At 36.8% G+C, this 19,749-nt stretch overlaps 1 protein-coding gene across 2 annotated transcripts in view; it reads left to right on the forward strand.

The window, feature by feature from the left end:
• The window catches only part of FBXL4 (F-box and leucine rich repeat protein 4), a 146,172-nt gene that overhangs the window by 60,154 nt on the left and 66,269 nt on the right, over nt 1–19,749 (forward strand). For both annotated transcript variants that reach the window (XM_036769162.1, XM_036769163.1), the window contains exon 7: nt 9,997–10,210. In XM_036769162.1, the coding sequence (XP_036625057.1) occupies nt 9,997–10,210 (214 nt within the window). The remainder of the gene's footprint in view (nt 1–9,996; nt 10,211–19,749) is intronic.

The raw sequence follows: 19,749 nt of genomic DNA on the forward strand, positions 1-19,749 counted from the left end.
TAACATTTTTGTTCAATAGAGAAATCAGGGTGAAGGGGAGAAGGAAGCAAGGCAAAAATCATCATTTTTAATATAATATCTGTATCTCTTATTTCTTTAAATTACCATGAAAGTTTTTCATTGTCCATTTGGGTTTCTGATGCTTAATTTGATGATAGTCTATAAATTCTTTTCTAGTATCGTAGTAGTATCTAATATACTGGTATCTGGTATCAGGAAAACATAGTGCCTAGGAATTCTGGACAAAAAACGTAAAACATATTACCATGAAGTGTAATGGAAGTTCTTGAAAGTTGTAATCGTTGGAAACTTGATTCTGAAAGAATTGATTTACTTTACAGGGTATCATTTTCCATATAAATCCCTAAACAAAGGTTTAGAAAAATAGAATGTTTTATTATGTGGGTCAAATATAAAGGCAGGATTAAGAAAATTACTTTTCTTCCCTCTCTAACAATGTGTTAAAAGTAAAAAATTTTTATAACCTGTTTCTAACTTGCACATGTGTAAATAATTTGAAATTCTCGCTGTTCCACAGTGTTCATGGTTGGAAGAGTAGAGAAAATATTATAGTTTTCCATGAGATTTTTAGCGCTAGAGCTGCGTAGGATCTCAGAAGTTATCTAGACTAATCCTCTCATTTTACAAATGAGGAAACTGAGGCTGGGGAGGGTTAGTGACTTGCCCAATTTCATACAAATAGTAAGGATTAGAGATGGGGTTCAAATGACCCTCTGACTCTACAGGTATGGCACCTTCCACGGTATTACATGGATCTGAACATTCAGAGGCTGTAGCAACATCACCCTAATTGAAAAAAGGCCTTATTAACTAAACACAAGTGTCAGTCTGCTCCAGTTAACCATCTGATCAGAGAAAAGTAGAAGATTGGTTGTTGGTTTGACATAGATGAGAAACAAATATTTAATAGTAGGGGCTGGGGAAGAGGAAAACTCAAGTAGGGAGGCAGGGGTCTTCACAGACAAAATTCTAGTCACAGTAATTGAAATAATACTTTGCCCAAGGGGAAAAAAAAAGATCAAATAAGATGGTCCAAAACTTTTAAATCCTTTTTTTTCTTTCTTCATATTCATCTCCCTTTATATGTCCTCTACCCTCACTCCATTCCCTGGAGCCATCCCTGATAACAAAGAATAAAAAAGAGGAAGAAAAGCAATTTGACAGCACAAACCAACCCATCAGCTAAGTTAGACAGTATGTGTGCATTCCACACCCATATCCCCCCACCTTTCTAAAGAAGGGAGGGAGGGGTATGCATACTTCTGTTATGGCTAAACTTGGTCATAATAATTATAGTGTTCAATTTTTTTTTGCCTCCTTCATTTTAGTTATTTTTCATAGATTTTTTTTTCTGGTTCTACTTACGTCAAATGTATTCATTCATATAAAGCTTCCCATCTTTTTCTGAATGTTTTTGGTCATCATTTCTTATGGTGTAATAATAGTTCAGCATGTTCACATGCCACAATTTGTTTAGCTATTCCCCTCTCTATGACGTCAGCTTCATCTCTAGTTCCTTGCTACTACAAGAAGTGTTCCTATAAATTTTGGTATAGTATAGGACCCTCCTTTCTATCTTTGATCTCCTTGGGGCATATGCCTATGTTAAAGAGTATTTTGGTTACTTTCTGACCCTTATAATTATCTAGTCTCTATTCTCTGCATTCCTCTTAGAATCAACACTTCTAAGATATTCATTCTAGGCTCTCCACTCTAGGGAGTTTTTGTCTCTGTCTCAAAGAACTTACTGTAAGGATTCCCCTTTTCCATCGTGTCTACCGGAACAATGCCAGTTCCCACATAGGACAGAGAGAACACTGCCCCAGGGTAGGCCGTTGTCTTACTATGTCCCTGATTATGTAGCCTATCACTGATCTATACCCTCCTGCTCATTATCTTCTTTTCCCTGTTCACCTCAAAATCTCACTCTCCTGGATGCCAGTTGCCTCTAGAAGTTCCAATTCTATCCTAAGGTAGTCTTACTGACCTTTTCAAGCATGAGATCCCCAAGACCATACCCAGCACAAGGCCTGAATCTATGTCCCTTTATAGAAAGTCTCTCTTTACCTATATGAGCATTCATCAATGGAACCTCCTCCTACTACCAAAGCAAAGCCTGCTCCTCCCACCCCCCCCATCCTACTTTTCAACCCCTCCTTCCCTCCTCCTCCTCCTCACTCACTCCTCTACAGCTTTTCTCTTCCTCAGACCACAAGGGCCATATTTCCCTCATTGTTAGTCTTCAGTTTGACCCAGGCCATCACACACTACCCTCTATCACCCTGCTTCTGCGTCCCCTTTCATTCACCCTCTTATTTTGTAATGTGGTTCTTCAAAAAATATTGATTCCCCTGTAGGCAGGTTGTCACCAAATTGTATCCGTAATGCCCCAGGACCATCTCTTCCCTGTTGTTGCCACCTGATTTCTGCCTTCACCTCAGTTTCAATATGTATATCTAGGAGGGAGTCTCTTACTGGTCTCTCTGCTGTCACTCTGTTGCTGTTGCTGCCCTTGGCTGCTGCATTTTTTCATTCCCCCTTCATTTTTTGTTATTTGGGGAGTCCAAGAAGCATATAACCTCTTCAAGTCTGGTTTTCTTCCTAAGAAAGTTTCAGATGCCTCTTTATTATTAAACACCCATCTTTTTTCATTTATAGTTAAACTTAGATTTGCAAGGTAGGTCACTGGTTCCACTGGGACCTTTGGGTCACACTTGGGACACACTATTCCGTTCCCTCCTGCATTTTCAAATTGGTACAGAAGAGTCTTGTGTTGTTCAAATTTCCGTCCCTTTGAATTGAAGATCTTTTCTCCTGGTCATTTGCAGAACTTGTTTTTGAATTGAACTGTTAAATTTAACCACATTGTACCTTAGAGTTTACAGTCTTGGGTATTTTTCTGGAGACAATCTTTGAACTCTTCTGATTGATATTTCATTTTCTGTGTCAGGTAAGTTCTCTTATGCTCAGAAGTTCATCAGTTCTCTTGTATTACAATGTTACTATGCTTTTTCTTTTGTCATGTTCTTCTGGGACACCTGTGATCCATATATTGTATACATCCTGTTTTTGAGATCAATATGTTTGCTTGGATATTTAATGTATTTTCTTTTAATGCTTTTGTTCTTTGCTTTTCTTCTTCTAGACTGTCCTTCACTTCTGTGTATTTGCATTCCCATTCTATTGTTCTTTCTCTTTTTGTGGGATGAGAGTTGTCATTGTAGATTCAGATTTTTCTATTCTGCCCATTATTTTACTGTGCTTGCTGTAAATTCTGGTTTCATAGTTCTCATTTCTCTTCTAAACCACTCAAGAACAGCATGTTGTGGTTCCATGTTCTTCTCAAATTCCAGAATCCTTTGTCTCATTAAGTGTTGGATCATTTTTCTGTATTTATTCATAGATGCCTGAACTCATTTACTAGCTCTAGAGACCATTTTTCTTTCTGCTGTTAAAGTCTTCCCTATTGATTCATCTCCTTATATTCAAGATCTCTGCATTTTTCTTCTTCTTGAGATCTTTGGTAATTTCAGTCCTCCCCATTCCCACCCTAATTTTCTCCTGTTGCTCACTTTCTGACTCTCTCCCCTCTGATGGTGGTTTCCCTGGAGGTTAGATCTCAAAGTATCTCAGCCTCCTCCCACTCTGGGCAGGTCAAAGTTCACCAGCCTAAGTCTCTGTCTCAAATGACTTTTGGGAGGACAGAATTGGATCCAGCAGGATGCTGAGCTCTTTGCCTCAGGCTTAGTAGAGTACCCCATAACACACCCCTCCCTCCCATATTCCTGTCCTAGTATCCTGTCTCATTCCCTCTGTCCCTCAGTCCTCTACCTAAGCACCAGCATTTCAGAGAGATGCCATATTGATGTTATAGGGTTGGTTTCTGTAGTCTAAGTCTTCAAGGCTCTGAAAGGAGGTGGGTATGAAGTGTGGGGTTGAGCTCTATTTCAAGCCCAGGCATATGTCCTCCCCCTTTCTCTCTATTTCTCAGCTTGCCTGCATAGAGCTTTTGCAGCACAGAATGTTGCTGGAATGACATTATTTTTCATGGTCCCAGCAAATTTCTGTGTAGCCTGGAACCTGGATTTCCTTGGCATTGGAAGAAGGAGGGGGGACTGGGGTGTGTGGTTGGGTTTTGTTGTAAATCTGTGTATTGAGTCCTCGGGTTTTGTTGCAAGCCCATGTATCAGGTCCTTGAGTATAGCTTTGAAGCTCATAGCATGGTGGTGGTTGGGAAGGAGGTGTTGAGTGAGCTCACAGTAGATATCAGTTCATTGATTTGGATTTTTTTAAAGCTTCTTTTGGGTGTAATATCATGGAGACAGTTGAAGTTGCTTTATCTTTGGCACATAATTTCTATTTTGAAGAGATTTGGAAGGTAGAGGGGATCAGAGAAAATGCCTAGTCCTCTATCGTGTTGGTCATATGACCTGGAAATCTTGATCACTTTCTTAGCATAATTCCAAATTCTTCCCAGAATGGTTAAGCCAATTCACAGCTCCAATAGCAATATATCAGTGTGCCTGTCTTTCCATAACCTTCCTAACATTGTGTAGTTCAATGTTTTTTCATCTTTACTAATTTTCTGAGTGTGAAGTGACACCTCAGAGTTGTTTGATTTGGACTTCTCTTACTGGTGATTTAAAGGTATTTTTCATATGATTGTTTAGCAATTTGAAATCCTTTTGTTTATTTGTATTCTTTGACCACTTTTTCACTGGAGAGTGGCCTTGGTTTCAATTTTAATGAGTGAACTTTACTCAGTCATATATAACACAAGGTTTATGTTTCACTTGCTCCTAATGAGTTTACTGCCTATATCTTTGATATGGTGCTGCTAGATTATTAACAAAGAATGTTTGATAGTCATGTTGTACTTGAAAGGTAGCATGGGATAATGAATAGCTAGAGAACTGACCTAGAAGCCAGGAAAACATGGATTCAAGTCCAGCCTGTGGCACTTACTGGCTTTGTGACCCTGGGTATGTCCCTTCATTTCATAGTGCTCTAGGCAGCTAAGACCATTAAGTACAGAGAAGGTGCTGACCTGCATTGGCAGAAGGTAAGGTGTTTCCTCACTGCACCAGTGAAATTACAGATTTCAGTCCCTGGCCCTGTTTTACTCAAATGCAAGCAGCTGGTTGCATTGGATAAAAATATCTGATTGTGAATATTGAGTTCAACTTCATTCATTGCTGATTTCTAAGTCATACCATTTCTCTCCTGAAGATTTTTTTTAAAGAAAATGGCCTATTAAAGTTAATATATAGTCATTTTAAAATAACATGGAAAATACATTATGAATTATATTTTATTATATCACACTCCTTTAGAAATATCTCAAGTAACTAGAATTAATTACTTCAGGCCCAGGGTAGGAGGAGATACTTTTTGTCCAATTAACTTTCAATATTGGAGGATGGTTAATTTGGCCTTTACTTCTGATCTCTGAAATAGTGCATTAATAAGAACAGTTTCATCATACTAAAAGTGAACAACACAGTTGATTGCAGTTACCTATGTAAATTTGAGAAGCTCTCTTTTAGTTCTATAGTTCTGTGATTCTGAGTCTTATTAAAATGCTTACTTATACATGGTTAGCTATAAAATGTACTATACTGTTTGTTTTTGAAGATTCATACCCCTCCCAAGTAAAAAAAAATATCAAGACCAGATTAAATCATGGTTGGCTCATAGCTCTTCAAATAATTTTTAAGTCACAGCTAAGAACACTAAGCCTACTCAGTGTCTTTCTATACTTCTGAACTCAAGTTTTATGTAGATTGTTTAAGCTTCAGAGAAATACAGAGGGCAATTGGGAACCAAAGAGGGTATGAAAAAAGGTTTTAGGAAAACATTCAGAAGCCATAATATCCTAAATTCATCACCGCAAAGTGTAACTTTTGCTAATTGATGTCCAATCAATAAAATAATATAATGGTTATTTTTCTTATTTTCTTTTACTATTCCTATTTTTACATTACAAATTATTTTGCCTACTTTGTCTCATTAACATTTGTAGACTACAAATTTCTCATTGTAAATATTGCCCAATTTTGTTTTGGTGGTGGCTGACTGAACAAGCTAATAAAGCATATTTATATGTATGAATGATAGACATGTCTTTACATGTATGAGTATGTAAGTGTAATCTATATAGATATGTATACATCTACACACACATAGACACAAATATGACTTAAGAATTGTAGCAAGATAAGTTAGGTTGGGAGAACTTCAAAGAACTTGGTGTGAAACAGAAAAGCTGTCCCATTTCGTATTTCTCAGCCTGAAATTTAGGTTGTAATAACTAATAATAAAAGTTAGTGTTTGATTATTAACATACTTCAGTAACTTAAGCAAGTGTTCTAAGGCTGAACCTCATTGTGAGTCTTCAGAATTCTTGACAAGAACTAAAGGTGAAAATTTATTCAAATTAATGAAACTGAAAAAGCATTCTTTGTTAATAATCTAATAGAGCTATATTGAAGATATAGAGAGTAAACTCACTAGGAGCAAATGAAATGAAAACATAAACCCTTGTGCTATATATAATATGACTCTAGTTTTTACAGCTTGCTAAAGTTAAGACTCTTCCTCTCATGCCAAGAATACTTGGTCAGTCAGCAAGCCATTTAAAACTAAAGCTGGGTGAGGAACTTTTGATTCCTGTTCTCCATTGTTTCCAGCTGATAATTGTTTGCTTTGATAGTCTATTTTTAAGTTGATCTCTTGTGCAAATCATTCAGCTTGTGCACATCTACAATGTTAGAGTTATCCTACATATAAGAGAACAGAAGGTGAGAGTTAAGATGGCCTGCCTGTCATGCTTGCTCACAGTGGCAGAGCTGTAACCACAACCCAGGCCTTCTCATTTCTATTTTTATTCTTATTTCATTTTACAAATGTGGTATTTGAAAAAAAAAGCAGTCTTTTTCGAATGCCAATTATAAAACAGTTGAAGAGAATTGTTCTGAGAGACAATTTTAAAAAATGTTCATTCGTTTCTCCTCATTAAAACTTGAGTTGAAATTCACCTTTATCAAAACAAGAAATTATAACAATACTATTGGTACTTTTTGCTGGAGCCCCAGTAAGTGAAGTCAGAAATTGGCCCTGGCTATAGTGGGAAACTGTGCTACAGAAGTTCTGTCAGTCTCTTCTTCATTGTGAATGAGGCACTGAAGAAATTGTAAGGTGTTTTAGGAAGTAGTGTTTCAGCAGTAGAGAGTTATCTCAGACACTGAGAGGTAATGTGCCTTTCCCAGGGTCACATAGCCAGTAGCAGGACATGAACTCAGTTCTACATGACTGTAAGGCCAGTTCTTTCTCTATTACCACATGCTGCCTCTCAGAAGGCCAATGCTAGTCATTATTTTGTTTCTTTTTAATTTTCTAGTTAGTTAGAGGTGTGTAGTTAAATTAGCTGTCCAGCCTTTTTTTCAGAACACATAAAAGCAGTGCTAGTAGACAGCAGAAACCTTGACGTGGTAACTTGGCTCACTGTTTAAAGTAATAGGTTTGCTCTGTGGAAAGGATTCCTTTTGGCTTGGAATTCTCTTAGGTCCCCAAGTCACTTCTAGAATTTCAGGGTAGGCTAGTGGCTACCTGGTGTGAGTAGAAAAGCTCTTTTTCCATCTGCATCTAGTTTTGAAATTTTGATTACTGTGCTGATATGGATCTTACTATAACCCTTTGTTGACCTATAGGTTGGATTATTTCTTTTTCTTTTTTTTGAAGGGGGGAAGGCAGGGCAATTGGGGTTAAGCGACTTGCCCAAGGTTACACAGCTAGTAAATGTGTCAAGTGTCTGAGGCCAGATTTAAACTGAGGTCCTCCCGACTCCAGGACCGGTGCTCTACTCACTGTGCCACCTAGCTGCCCCTTGGTTGGATTATTTCAACATGTACTGTATTTTCCCATGTATAAGATGCACCCTTTTTCTGAAATATTTGGGGTCTAAAAACTGGGTGTGTCTTATACAGTCGTTGTAGATTTTTTTACTTGCATTTCCTGCTTTTTCGTGCTTGTTTTTGCACTCATTGTTGTAGATTTTTTTGCTTGCATTTCCCACTTTTTCATGCTTGTTTTTGTGCTCATTGTTGTAGATTTTTTTACTTGCATTTTCTGCTTTTTCACACTTGTCTTTGAGCTCATTGTTTCGCATTTGTTACCAATATATTAGGTTGCTTTTTGCCACGTTCTGCCCAGAAATGGCTCGGAAAAGATTTTTGTACAGTTCTGAATTCAAGTTAAAAGTGATCCAGTTTGCAAAAGTGAAAGGAAATTGTGCTACTAAACTTAAGTTTGGTCCTCTTCCAACTGAGAAAACAATCCGAGGCTGGCTACGAGAAGAAGAAACCCTACTGAAAACGCCATGGCAAAAGAAGGCCATGAGAGGCAAGTCAGCAAAATGACCTGATTTAGAGAGGGAATTAAAGATAAGGATTGAAGAGCAAAGGGCAATTGGAATTCCTGTGTCCACAAAGATGGTTTAGCATGAATGAGGCAAGAAGAATTGCTGATGAAAAAGAAGTTACCGATTTCAAAGGAGGACGCACTTGGTGCTTCAAGTTCATGAAACGGAATGGACTAAGCATGCGTATATGCACAAGACTTGCCCAAAAGATGCCTGAAAGCTATGAGCAGAAGGTCCTTGAATTTCATCATATTATTGTATGAGTTTTATGATGAATAAAACTTGAGTTCAGTAACTTTATGTAATAACAGTCTTTTTCAAATTTCAGGCCCCAAGGGTAGCTAGGTGCTGGAGTCAGGAGGACCTGAGTTTAAATCTGGCCCCAGACACTTGACACATTTACTATCTGTGTAACCTTGGGCAAGTCACTTAACCCCAATTGCCCTGCCAAAAAACAAAAAACAAAAAAACACAAAACAAATTTTGGGCCCCAAAATTAATGTGCGTCTTGTACGTGGGGAAGTACAGTAATATGAGAAGCTACCCCTCAAGAACACGTAGTCATTTCAGTGGATACAAAATACAGTGGCTTAGCAGTTAATAATATCAGCTTCAGAGAGTACTTTATAACTGTCTACTTCAGCCAACCTAGAAGTTTATGAAGGTAGAAATAAGGCAGATACTAAAGTTTTTCTTATGTGATTTGTGGTAGTTTAATTTGCAGGGTGTCCCTAAAGTTTGGACACATAGGAAAAAAATGCATATTTTAAAATATTTGGAATATTAACAGACCTTAGTCCCCTTGACTTCTTTTTCTGGAATATGCTAAAGGAGAAGGTGTACTCAATGAAAATCACAGATGCAACACACTTGATTGAACACATAAAGAGTGAATGTGCTAAAATTGACAGCAATGTGAAGTTATTGCATTGAGTTCACGTGAATCTTGCAAAGCACTCCAACCTTTGCATCACAAATGATGGAAATCATATTGAAGATGATATTTGTTAATATTCCAGTTAAATAAAATCTTGTTGAAAACTTCATTCATTTCATTACTTGAAAATATGAATTTTTGCCTATGTGTCCAGACTTTAGGAACACCCTGTAGTACTGTTTTTTTTGTGGTATTTATTATGTGATATCCATGATTGAGTGGGCACTGTTATGAAAACATCTCTTCCAAGTTTCCAGAAAATCCGGAAAGGAAAGAAATTTATCTAGCTAAGTTGTGCTTACTAGCTAAAATGCGAATGTCACATATGTAGGAGAAAAAGTATCCTTTGCTCTGTTAATTTCCTGCTGTGTGTTCACTGAATTTTTTCAGTGAAGTGTAGCCACTTAATTTACTTTCTCAGGTTAATTTATTTTAGTCTAACCATGCATATTTTTAGTATGCAGATGAATGTAAGAGAATTTAAGTGTTCCAAGTTATAAATTTGCCATAATAGAAATGCATACTTGTAACAGCATCTGTTTAGAATTGACAGTATTCCAAAGCCCTGCAAAAAAATTGAATTAATTTTTTCAATTCACTTGAAAAATATTTTTCACAGGTTCCTGAAAATTTGTGGATCTGAATTAGTACGCCTTGAATTGGCTTGTGGCCACTTCCTCAATGAAACTTGTTTGGAGGTTATTTCTGAGATGTGTCCAAATCTTCAGGAATTAAATCTCTCCTCCTGTGATAAGTTACCGCCTCAGGCTTTCAATCACATTGCCAAATTGTGTGGCCTTAAGCGACTTGTTCTTTATCGAACAAAAGTAGAGGTAAGAATTACTCATTTACTTTTGTCATCTTCCATGACCAAATTATAAGCTTATCTTAACTAGTGTTGTTAGTTGGTTCCATGGCAGCATGATGTTAGATGAAATATTGGTTCAGAGGATGGTTAGTTCATAGTAATGATGTTATAAATGAGGGATGTATTCTTGAGGTAGGGTTTAGTGGATGCCCAGATGGAGCTGCTATAGCAACTATAGTGATGGAGGGAAAGGGATGGGGCAGGGCCTAGGCCTAAGCCTAGTGGAGCAAGAAACAGTCTGTTCCTGGTTGATGTTAGTGGAAGCAGCGACCCTAGGCAGAGGGATGTACCTGAGGAGGGTTCAGTGCTAAAGAAAATAGAGCCATGCTTGGGAATGGTGTTTAGTGAGTTTCAGATATGGAAATACATAAAATACCGAGGAATTAGGATGAATCTAGGCATGGGGGTGGTGGTGATGGTGGAAAGTCAAGTTGTGGGATGGGGGAAAGGGAATATTAGCTTGATGTCTGGTGATTAAACTAACAGCAAAATCTTCAATAGCAGAACTTTATAGTGTTAAAGTGGAGAGTGGGTTGTAATGTATTAATGAGATAACAAAATTTCCTTTGTTTGAGATCTATATATGGCACAGGTAACATGTAATTAATTAGTTGACCACTTATATTGTTAACATGATTTTCATTTTAAGAATTTTAAACAAATTAAAATTTCTTTTGCTCTAAATATTATAAAAATTGGTAATGGTCTTGTCATATTTGCATCCTGCATCTTGTGATATGGGAATGAGAGGGTATAGGGTGATGAAATAGGTCATTAACTTGGGGGGGAGGCTGAGAGTAAGTACTCTTGAAAGAACCACAACTTTAATTTTTTTGTATTTTTTAAAAAATCGGAACTTAATAAATATCAACTAAAGTGAGTACTTCTCTGTAGACAGTAAAGCATAGAGTATTGTACATGAAAATGAGTATTATGTACAGCTTGCTTTTCTTTTTAAATATATAATAAATTCAACATATAACTTTCAAAGCTGTCCTTCCTTCTGGCCTTCCTTCTGTTCTCTTCTATGCATTTCAAAAACATATCTCAATGACTCTCTTTTCTTCTTTTGTTTTTCTTTCTCTTTTTGGGCTATCCCTTTCCAAGCTCCTCTCTTTTTTCTCAGAAAAGGGAAAACCAAACCTTTGTAACAAAAATGTGTAGGCAGGCCACAAATACTCATATTGGTCATGTCTGAGAGTATATGTCTTATTTTGTATCTTGAATCTGTCTCTCTCTTTCTATCAGGAGGTAAGTAGCATGTTTTCTCATCAGTCCTCTGGAATTATGGTTGGTCATTACAGATCAGAGTTCTTAAATCTTTCAGAGCTGTTTGTCTTTATTGATGTCACTGTTGCATAAATTCTCTTTCTTCTGCTCACTTTTTTCTGCATCAATTCATACAGGTTTTTCCAAGTTTCTTTGAAATTATTCCCTTCATAATTTCTTAGGGAATAATAATATTTCATTACATTCATATACCATAATTTATTTAGATATTCCTCAATTCATGGGTACAACTTTAGCTTCCAGTTCTTTACTATAACAAAAAGAGCCACTGTAAGTATTTTTGTACATATGGGTGATTTTCTTCATTCTTTGATCTCTTTGGGGTATAGGTCTAGCAATGATATTGCTTGGGTCAAGGGCATGCACAATTTAATGACTTTTGGTGCATAGTTTTAAATTTTTTCCGTCATTATTGGACTAGTTCACAGATCTACCAATAACAGTGCATTAGTGTGCTTGTTTTCCCATAGCCCTTCCAGGAATTTGTTAGATTCTTTTTTTGGATCATCTTTGCCAATCTGAGTTATAAAATGAAACCTCAACATTGCTTTAATTTGCATTTCTCTCATTTTTAGCAATTCGGAGCATTTTTATATTTGTTTATTGATAGCCGTGATTCTTTCATTTGAAAATTGCCTGTTATACCTTACTATATTTTTATATTGGAAAATTATCCCTATAAATTTGAATTGCTTCCTTATATATCTTGGTTTTGAGGTCTTCATCAGAGAGAATTTCTACAAAGATTTTTTTTGTAGTTAACTATTTTCCTTCTAATTTTAACTGCATTGTTTTTGTTTCTTCAAAAAATAAAAACAACAAACAAACAAACTACAACTTGGAAATTGGCATTATCTAGGACTGGTCTTTGAGGAATAGTGTTTATGAGACCATAATTTAAGGAGGACCAGTTTTTTCCTCAAAAAAAATTACACACACACACACACACACACACACACACACACACACACACACACCCCTATGGTCTATGACTTTTGCATTCAAGGAAATAAAGTAGTAGGAATACACAGAAGAAAAACTAAATACCCCTTTCTCTCTAGGAGCTTATATTGTACTACAGAGTATAGGCAGTGTACAATATAGACACAGGAAAGTTGTTGAGCTTAAGACATCCATAGAATATCCAGGTTGAAGTATCCAGCAGGTAGTTAGAGATGACTGGAGTTTAGGAAAGCAATTAAGGCACAATATCATATAATAATGATTGGAGACTTTAGCTGTCCAGAAATTTACTAGGTATTTTTCTCTGACTAAAGGAGAGCAGCTGATAATATATTACCTTGGGGATTTCATCCTTCAAAAATTGAAGGAACCAAAAGGGCAACTTGTATTCTGGACTTGACTTTCACCAGCAAGACAGAACTGGTTGTTGGAGATGTGGAAGTGATGAGAACTTTGTCAGGGAAATAACCATTCCAGTTTAGAATTTGTGATAGAGTAAAACTAGGTGCAGTCTCACTTGCACCCTAGATTTTTGGGAGAAACATTCAAAGAAAGCATAAGTAGGATCCTATAATCTAAAATTATACAGTGTAAATTTAACCCACAAAGGACAGAAAGCCCTGCATGTTGAAATTCTGAAGACACAAAGAGAAACAGTTCCATCAACTAGCATGGGAATTTGTTTTGCTTGATTATTGAATATTTGTCATAAAGGTTTTGTTTTACTTTTTGTTTTTATTAGGAGAGGGTTGAGATGGAGAGAGAGAAAGTAGGCTTAACATGGAAAGAGAGAGAGAGTAGTGGAAGGATATGGTTGCCAAAAAATAAAACAAAATATCAAAAAGCACAAAAAAGATCACAGAGAAGAGGAGAAAAAAATGCAGGTAAGCAGTACAGCTTTGAAAGTCACATGTATTTATTATTTATTTTAAAAGAAAAAAAAGCTGTAAATAACAAATTTGCAGTTTCACATGCAACCCTTTTCTGTTTTATGAACATAGAAGTACTTTTTAAATTGATATTTGTTCACATTATAAAAAATTCAGATGAGTAAAACACATTCCATGCCAGTAAGCTTAATTTCAAAATCATGGGAAAATTCTAAAATGGTTTATTAAGCAATTGATTAGTGATCATCTAAAAAAAGAAGTAGTAATCATGGAGAGCCAACCTGACTTCATCAAGAACATTTCATGGCGCTATGAATTCATTTTCCTTTATCATGTGGTTAGTAAACTGGTAGATTAGATGAATGCTGTATATATAGTTTACTTAGATTTTAGCAAAGAATTTGTCAAAATTTCTCAAAAAATTGTTATAGATAAGATGGCTAAATGTGTGGGAAGGAATAGTACAGTCAAATGAACTTGAAATTGGTTGAAGGGATAGAACATGAGTCATTAATATTTTGGTATGAATTTGAAAGGAAGTGGAGTAGTTCAGGAATCTGCTTGATTCTCTTACTAAGTTTGTATGTGGTGCAAAGCCACGAGGAATAATTAACACGCTAAATGGCAGAGTGAGTGTTCATAAAGATACCAGCAGGAATCAGATCAAACAAGATGAAATGTAGTATGTAGAAATGTAAAATATTACCTGCTGGTTCAAAAAACTCAATTTTATAAGTACAAAATGAAACAACAGCAACAACTTTCATAAGTACATAAGGCATGACTCAAAAATTTTCCTGAAAATGATCTGGGAGTTTCAGTGAACTATACGTTTGATATGAGTCAGCAGTTTGATGTGGCAGCCAAAAAGAACTAATGTGATCTTAAACTGCATAGAGAGGATTAGGGAGATGATAGAACTGCTATAATCTGTCCTCCTTAGACCATATCTGGGGTATTGTGTTCAGTTCTGGATGTCCTCTTTTAGGTAGAATATTGATAAGCTTGGAGATCATTGGGAAGAGGAAAGCCGGTATGGTAAAAGGCATTAAGTTCAGGCCATATGAGAATCAGCTGAAGGTACTGGCAATGTATGGTCTGGAGAAGAGAAGACTTAGGGAAAACAGGATACCTGTCATGAAGTATTCAAATGACTATCAACATGGAAGAGACATTAGACTTCATCTGCTTGACCCCAGAAAGCAGAAACAGGTGAAATGAATGGGTGGGCAATTCAAAGAAGAAAAGTTAGGCACCAAGTAAGGAAAAACTTGTAATAACTAAAACTACCCCAAAGTGGCAGGAATTCACTCTAGAAGTCTTCAAAGTTTGGATGACCACCTATCCGTTATATTTTAGAAGAGATTCTTGTTCATGTATAAGTTGAATCAGATGCACTCTGAAGTCTCTCCTATTATTCTGAGTTTCAGGCAGCACAATGATAGGGCTAGAGCAAGGGATTCGTAATTTTCCTGTCATCATTGTAGCTTTTAATGATTAGGTTCTTTTTGTTTGTTTGCTTGTTTGTTTCTTTGTGCATTTTTTTGGTGCTGCTGTTTTCAAAGCAAGTTCTGGGGGGTCTGTAAGTTTTTGGTGTTTCCCAGGGGGTGTGATCCAGTCAGAGTCATCTGTATGGGGTCGTGGCCCACAGTTTCAGAGTGCTGTTATATGAGTGTGAGCTCATTGGGGGCACATAATAAGAACTTGTTCACTTGATTTCTATTGATTTTAAACATTCTGTTGTAATGGTTTTGTAACTCACGCATATGATTTTTTAACAAAGAATCATAGAATTTCAAAGTTGGAGGAGGCATTGGAGGCCCCATCTACTTTTAGAAAGTTCTAATTAGAAAAATATCTATTTCTATCAAGCCTAAATCTGCCTCTGCAACTTTTATTCATCGCAGCCCTTAATTCTGTTCTCTGAAACTAAGCTGAACGAGTCTAATTGCTGTTTCCATGTAACAACCTTTCATACATACATACATATATATATATATTTTTTTTTTCAAGCAATTGTCATGTCCCACCTAAGTCTTCTCTCCTCCAGGCTACATGACCCTAGTTACTTCAGCATGTCCTCTTAAGGCATAAACTTGAGGCCAGTGGCCATCCCAGTTTCTCTCCTCTGGATACCCTAGTTTGTCAATTTCCTTCTTAACCTGATCCACTACTCTGGTTGTGGTCTGACCAGGGCGAGGTATAGTGAGATTTTACCTAGTCTTTTCTCTAATTCTTTACATCAGGTGTCAAACATCCAAACTGGGAAACTCCCACACCAGATTAAAATTAAACTGGAAAATGTTTAACAAGATAAAAATATAATGCAACATAGATGATTTTAATTTGTGGTTTTCTGAGTCAGTATGGTACCCACAGGAATGTCTTTCTGTTTGAGTTTGACACCACTGGTGTACATTATTCCTCTCAGTGAACTTAAGATCCTGGGCTTTTTTGTTTGCCATATCATCCTACTAACATTGACTCTGCAGCAGCTCACCAAAAACCCCAGATCTTTTTCAGATGTACTTCTGTTTAGTCATTTCTCCTCCAATTTGTATGTGATTTTTTTGATAAGTTGATTTTTAAAAAAACAATATAAGACTTTATTAATGTTAAATTTTATTATATTTTATTTGGCCCAGTATTATAGCCTAGATATCTCCAAATTAGAGGTTATAGCCATCAGGGAAATATAATTTTATTCAATTCAGTCCACTAAACATTTATTAAAGTACCTACTGTTTTCTCAAGCTCTATGCTAAGTATTGGGATACAAATAAGAAAAAGAAAGCCAATCTTTGTTCTCAAAGAGTTTATATTCTGATGAGGAAGACAATACACAAAAGGAAGGGGGTGGCAACAGGGGCACCCACTGTGTTTCATGGAATCCAAACCAAGCAGAGGTGCTAAAAGGAAGGTAGAAGGTTAGAAGATTGGTGAGAATGCAGAAAGAAAATATGAGCTAGAGCCTCCCTAGTTGAACTTGGCGTATTTCTGGCAAAAACTGCTATATATTCTGCAGCTCCCACACAAACATTGGACTTCTGCTGCAGCAGAAAAGACAGATGTAGGCTGCTGAAAAAGCCTAGGGAGGGGGGAAGGGACAGTAACCAAGAAAGGGGACTGAAGCAGAGGCAGAAGACTGAACTGGTCTGAAGCTTGGCAATTTGAGGGACTAGGGTAGTAGAGATGGAAGCCATAGAAGACTACCCCCAACAGGGTAGTCCACCAGCTATGTTTCTTCTTTCCTCCAAGGGCTGGACAGATGGTTGATGGTGGTGGAAGCAAATGAAGACTAAGTAAGGGGCCTGGCGTAGCAGGGAGAGGTGTGTAGCAGAAGCACAGACACTAGCCAAAGTCCTGGGCCCTGCTGGTGGTGAAGGATGACAGTAAATATCGATTAAGTACCTGCTATGTGCTTTGAGTGGCAAAATGGTATAGTAAACGCAGAGCTGGTCTCAAAGTCAGATAGACCTGGGTTCAAGTTCTGCTTCTGACCGTATGGCCCCAGGCAAGTTATCTAACCTCATGTATTCTAGCAACTCTTCTACATTGGTAGAGGGAAATTCCTCATTGGGAGTTCACTATACCATAAATAACAGGTCCAGTCCTTTTGCCTTTTCTTACTCTATGCTGGGTACTATATTGTGCCTAGTAATCAGGGTCAAAAATGAAACTGCTTCTGTCACTGAGGAGCTTGCAGTATATCAAGGGGAGAAAATGTATACATACGTAGGTTACATGAGAGATAAAAAATAGATTCTTGATAATTTGGGGAAAGGAACTAGTAGCTGCGAGAATCAGGAAAGGCTTAGTATAGGTGGACCTAGAGTTGAGCTTTGATGACAACTAAGGAATTTTTTTTAACTAATAGGGATATGTGATCAAAAAGTTTGGAGACTTCTGTACTAGCCTATCAGTATCTTTCTGAAATCTAATTCTGTCTTCCATTGTTTTAGTTATCCCTCTGAGCTTTGGATCATCTGCATATTTGATAAGAATTCTATAATTATTTTACCATTCTCTCCTCATTCTTTCCTATTTCAAAAGAAAAGATGACCCCACTATTTGCCAAGGATTAGTTCTCTACCCTTATATCATCGCTTACCATTTCCTCTATGGTCTTGCTTTATCAGTGACCCCCTCTCTCTCACACATCATTGGTTTATTCCTATATACTTATTTCTTTCCATATGCCTATGAATATGCTCAGGTCTCTCCAATCCTTAAAATAACACATATACATATACAGCCCCCCCAATGTGCTCTACCAATATATTATCATTCCATGTTCATCCTTACTTTAACTTCCAAACTTTATGGAGAAAATACAGTTTATATTTGATCCTCCCTCCTTTTTTTCTTTCTTTTACACAGTTCAGTGGCCTTTTCCCAATCCTTAGCCTCCTTTACCTTCCTGCAGAAATAGATGGTATTGGCCATTTTCACTTCCTTTAGCTTTACAGACATCAGTTTCTCCTGGTTCTCTTCCTGTCTCTGACTACTTCTTGATGTTTCTGATCCTTTAATGTGGGCAGATATTCCACAGTGACTTTTCTGGCTTTTGACCCATGTTTCTTTTTCCTACCTGTCTCTACAAAATGGCAGATTTGAACTGTTATTTTGTCCTTCTCTTGGCTGTCACCACCTGTATATTTTGGGGATACCAGATACTTAATATTTGTAAAACAGAACTTTTCCTCCAAAAATAATGCTTTCCTCCTATTTCCATTAATTCAACCACTAATGTTCAGAATCTTTTCTTTTGTTCCCTAAGTTCTCACATCCAATCAGTTGCCAGAGTCTATAGAGTCCAACTTCATTTTATCTCTTTCTGTTCCTTCCTCTCCATTCATAGTATTCAAGCCCATGTTACCATTTGAGACAAACTACCACAACTTCCTTAACTGATGTCCTTACTCTCTTCCTTTTAATACTTCCTTGAATCTCTTCCATCTTTAAAGTGTTATCACATTAATCTTTCTTATGCACAGAAATGATCATATCATTCCAGTGTTCAAAATACTTTATTAGTTCCTTTTTGTTGACTAAATCTTGACCTGAAGGCTTTCTACAACCTGGTACCTCCCTTGTTGCCCAATTTATCTTGTTTGTCTCCCAACTCCACATATGCATTATTCTCCATCCAGACTCATACTAAGTTCTTTATTGCTTCTGCACCTTTATTTACATTATCTCCTATAACTAGAATGTTCTTGTTCCCCCTTATCTTCTAGTTCCTAGATCTTCTATTAGCTAGTTGTATGAACTTGGGCAAGTCACCTCACTTAGGTAGGATTGGTAATGAATGTTAAATACAACAAGAAGGTGCTGTTCATGATATTGAGGATAGGAAGTAGAGAAAAGAAGGATATTATGGTGCTAAGAGATGACAGAGAAGGCAGAAGTATTCAGTTCTTATTTTGCTTATTTTTTATGACGTATACAATGGGAAGGATAAAACAAAAATGATAAACAGGTAACCAAAAACCAAAACCAAATGCAGGAATAGTTAAAGAGCGCCTAGATTACTGAAAGAGGAGGAACTGGCAGATGTATTTGAGAAGCTGCTGTTAGTAAACTTTCCTAGATTGTACAATGGCTGTCATAAGACTGGTGATAGGCAGGTATTCCAAAAAATGTAAGATGTAGATACAGACTATAGCATTGACTGTATTTCTTGGCATTATTCTAAAACTTCTTTTATAGAGATAGTTGGTAAGCATACATAAAGAGAAATGGTGATCACTGAGAGCCAGCATGGCTAACCAGAATAACCTCATTTCCTTTAAGGGAGGTAGGTTAGTAGATTTGGATTTCAGTACAGCATTTGACAAAATCTCGCATACTGTGCTTATATACAAAACAGGGAAATGTTGGCTACATAATAGCACAGTTAGGTGCGTTCAAGTTAAATTATGTGATCCAGTACTTATTAATGGGAAGAAAATCTCTACTACTCTATTTTGTTCGACATTTTTGCCAGTGGCTTAGAAGAAGCTATAAATGACATGTGATTGTCAGGCATGCAGATGAGATAAAGTCCAAAGTGAAAATCCCCAGTCAATCTTTGGATAAATCAGTCAGGTTCCACCAGATTTCAATTGCCCGAAAGATGTCCTGAATCTAGTAAGATGAAATTTAAATGGGGTAAAAAAAAGTCCTGTACTTAAGTTCCAAAGGTCAAGTTCAGAAGTATAAGATAAGTGAAATATGACTAGACAACAATTCCTGGGAAAAAGATTAAAAAAAAAGCTTAAAAAAGAATTAGCAATGTGACATTGTAGCTTAAAATGTTAATATGAACCTAGGTGTCATTGAGGAGTTTTTTTTCTAGCACAAGGGAGGTTAATAGTCC

Source organism: Trichosurus vulpecula, chromosome 7 (assembly GCF_011100635.1).
Source record: "Trichosurus vulpecula isolate mTriVul1 chromosome 7, mTriVul1.pri, whole genome shotgun sequence".
NCBI lineage: Eukaryota > Metazoa > Chordata > Mammalia > Diprotodontia > Phalangeridae > Trichosurus > Trichosurus vulpecula.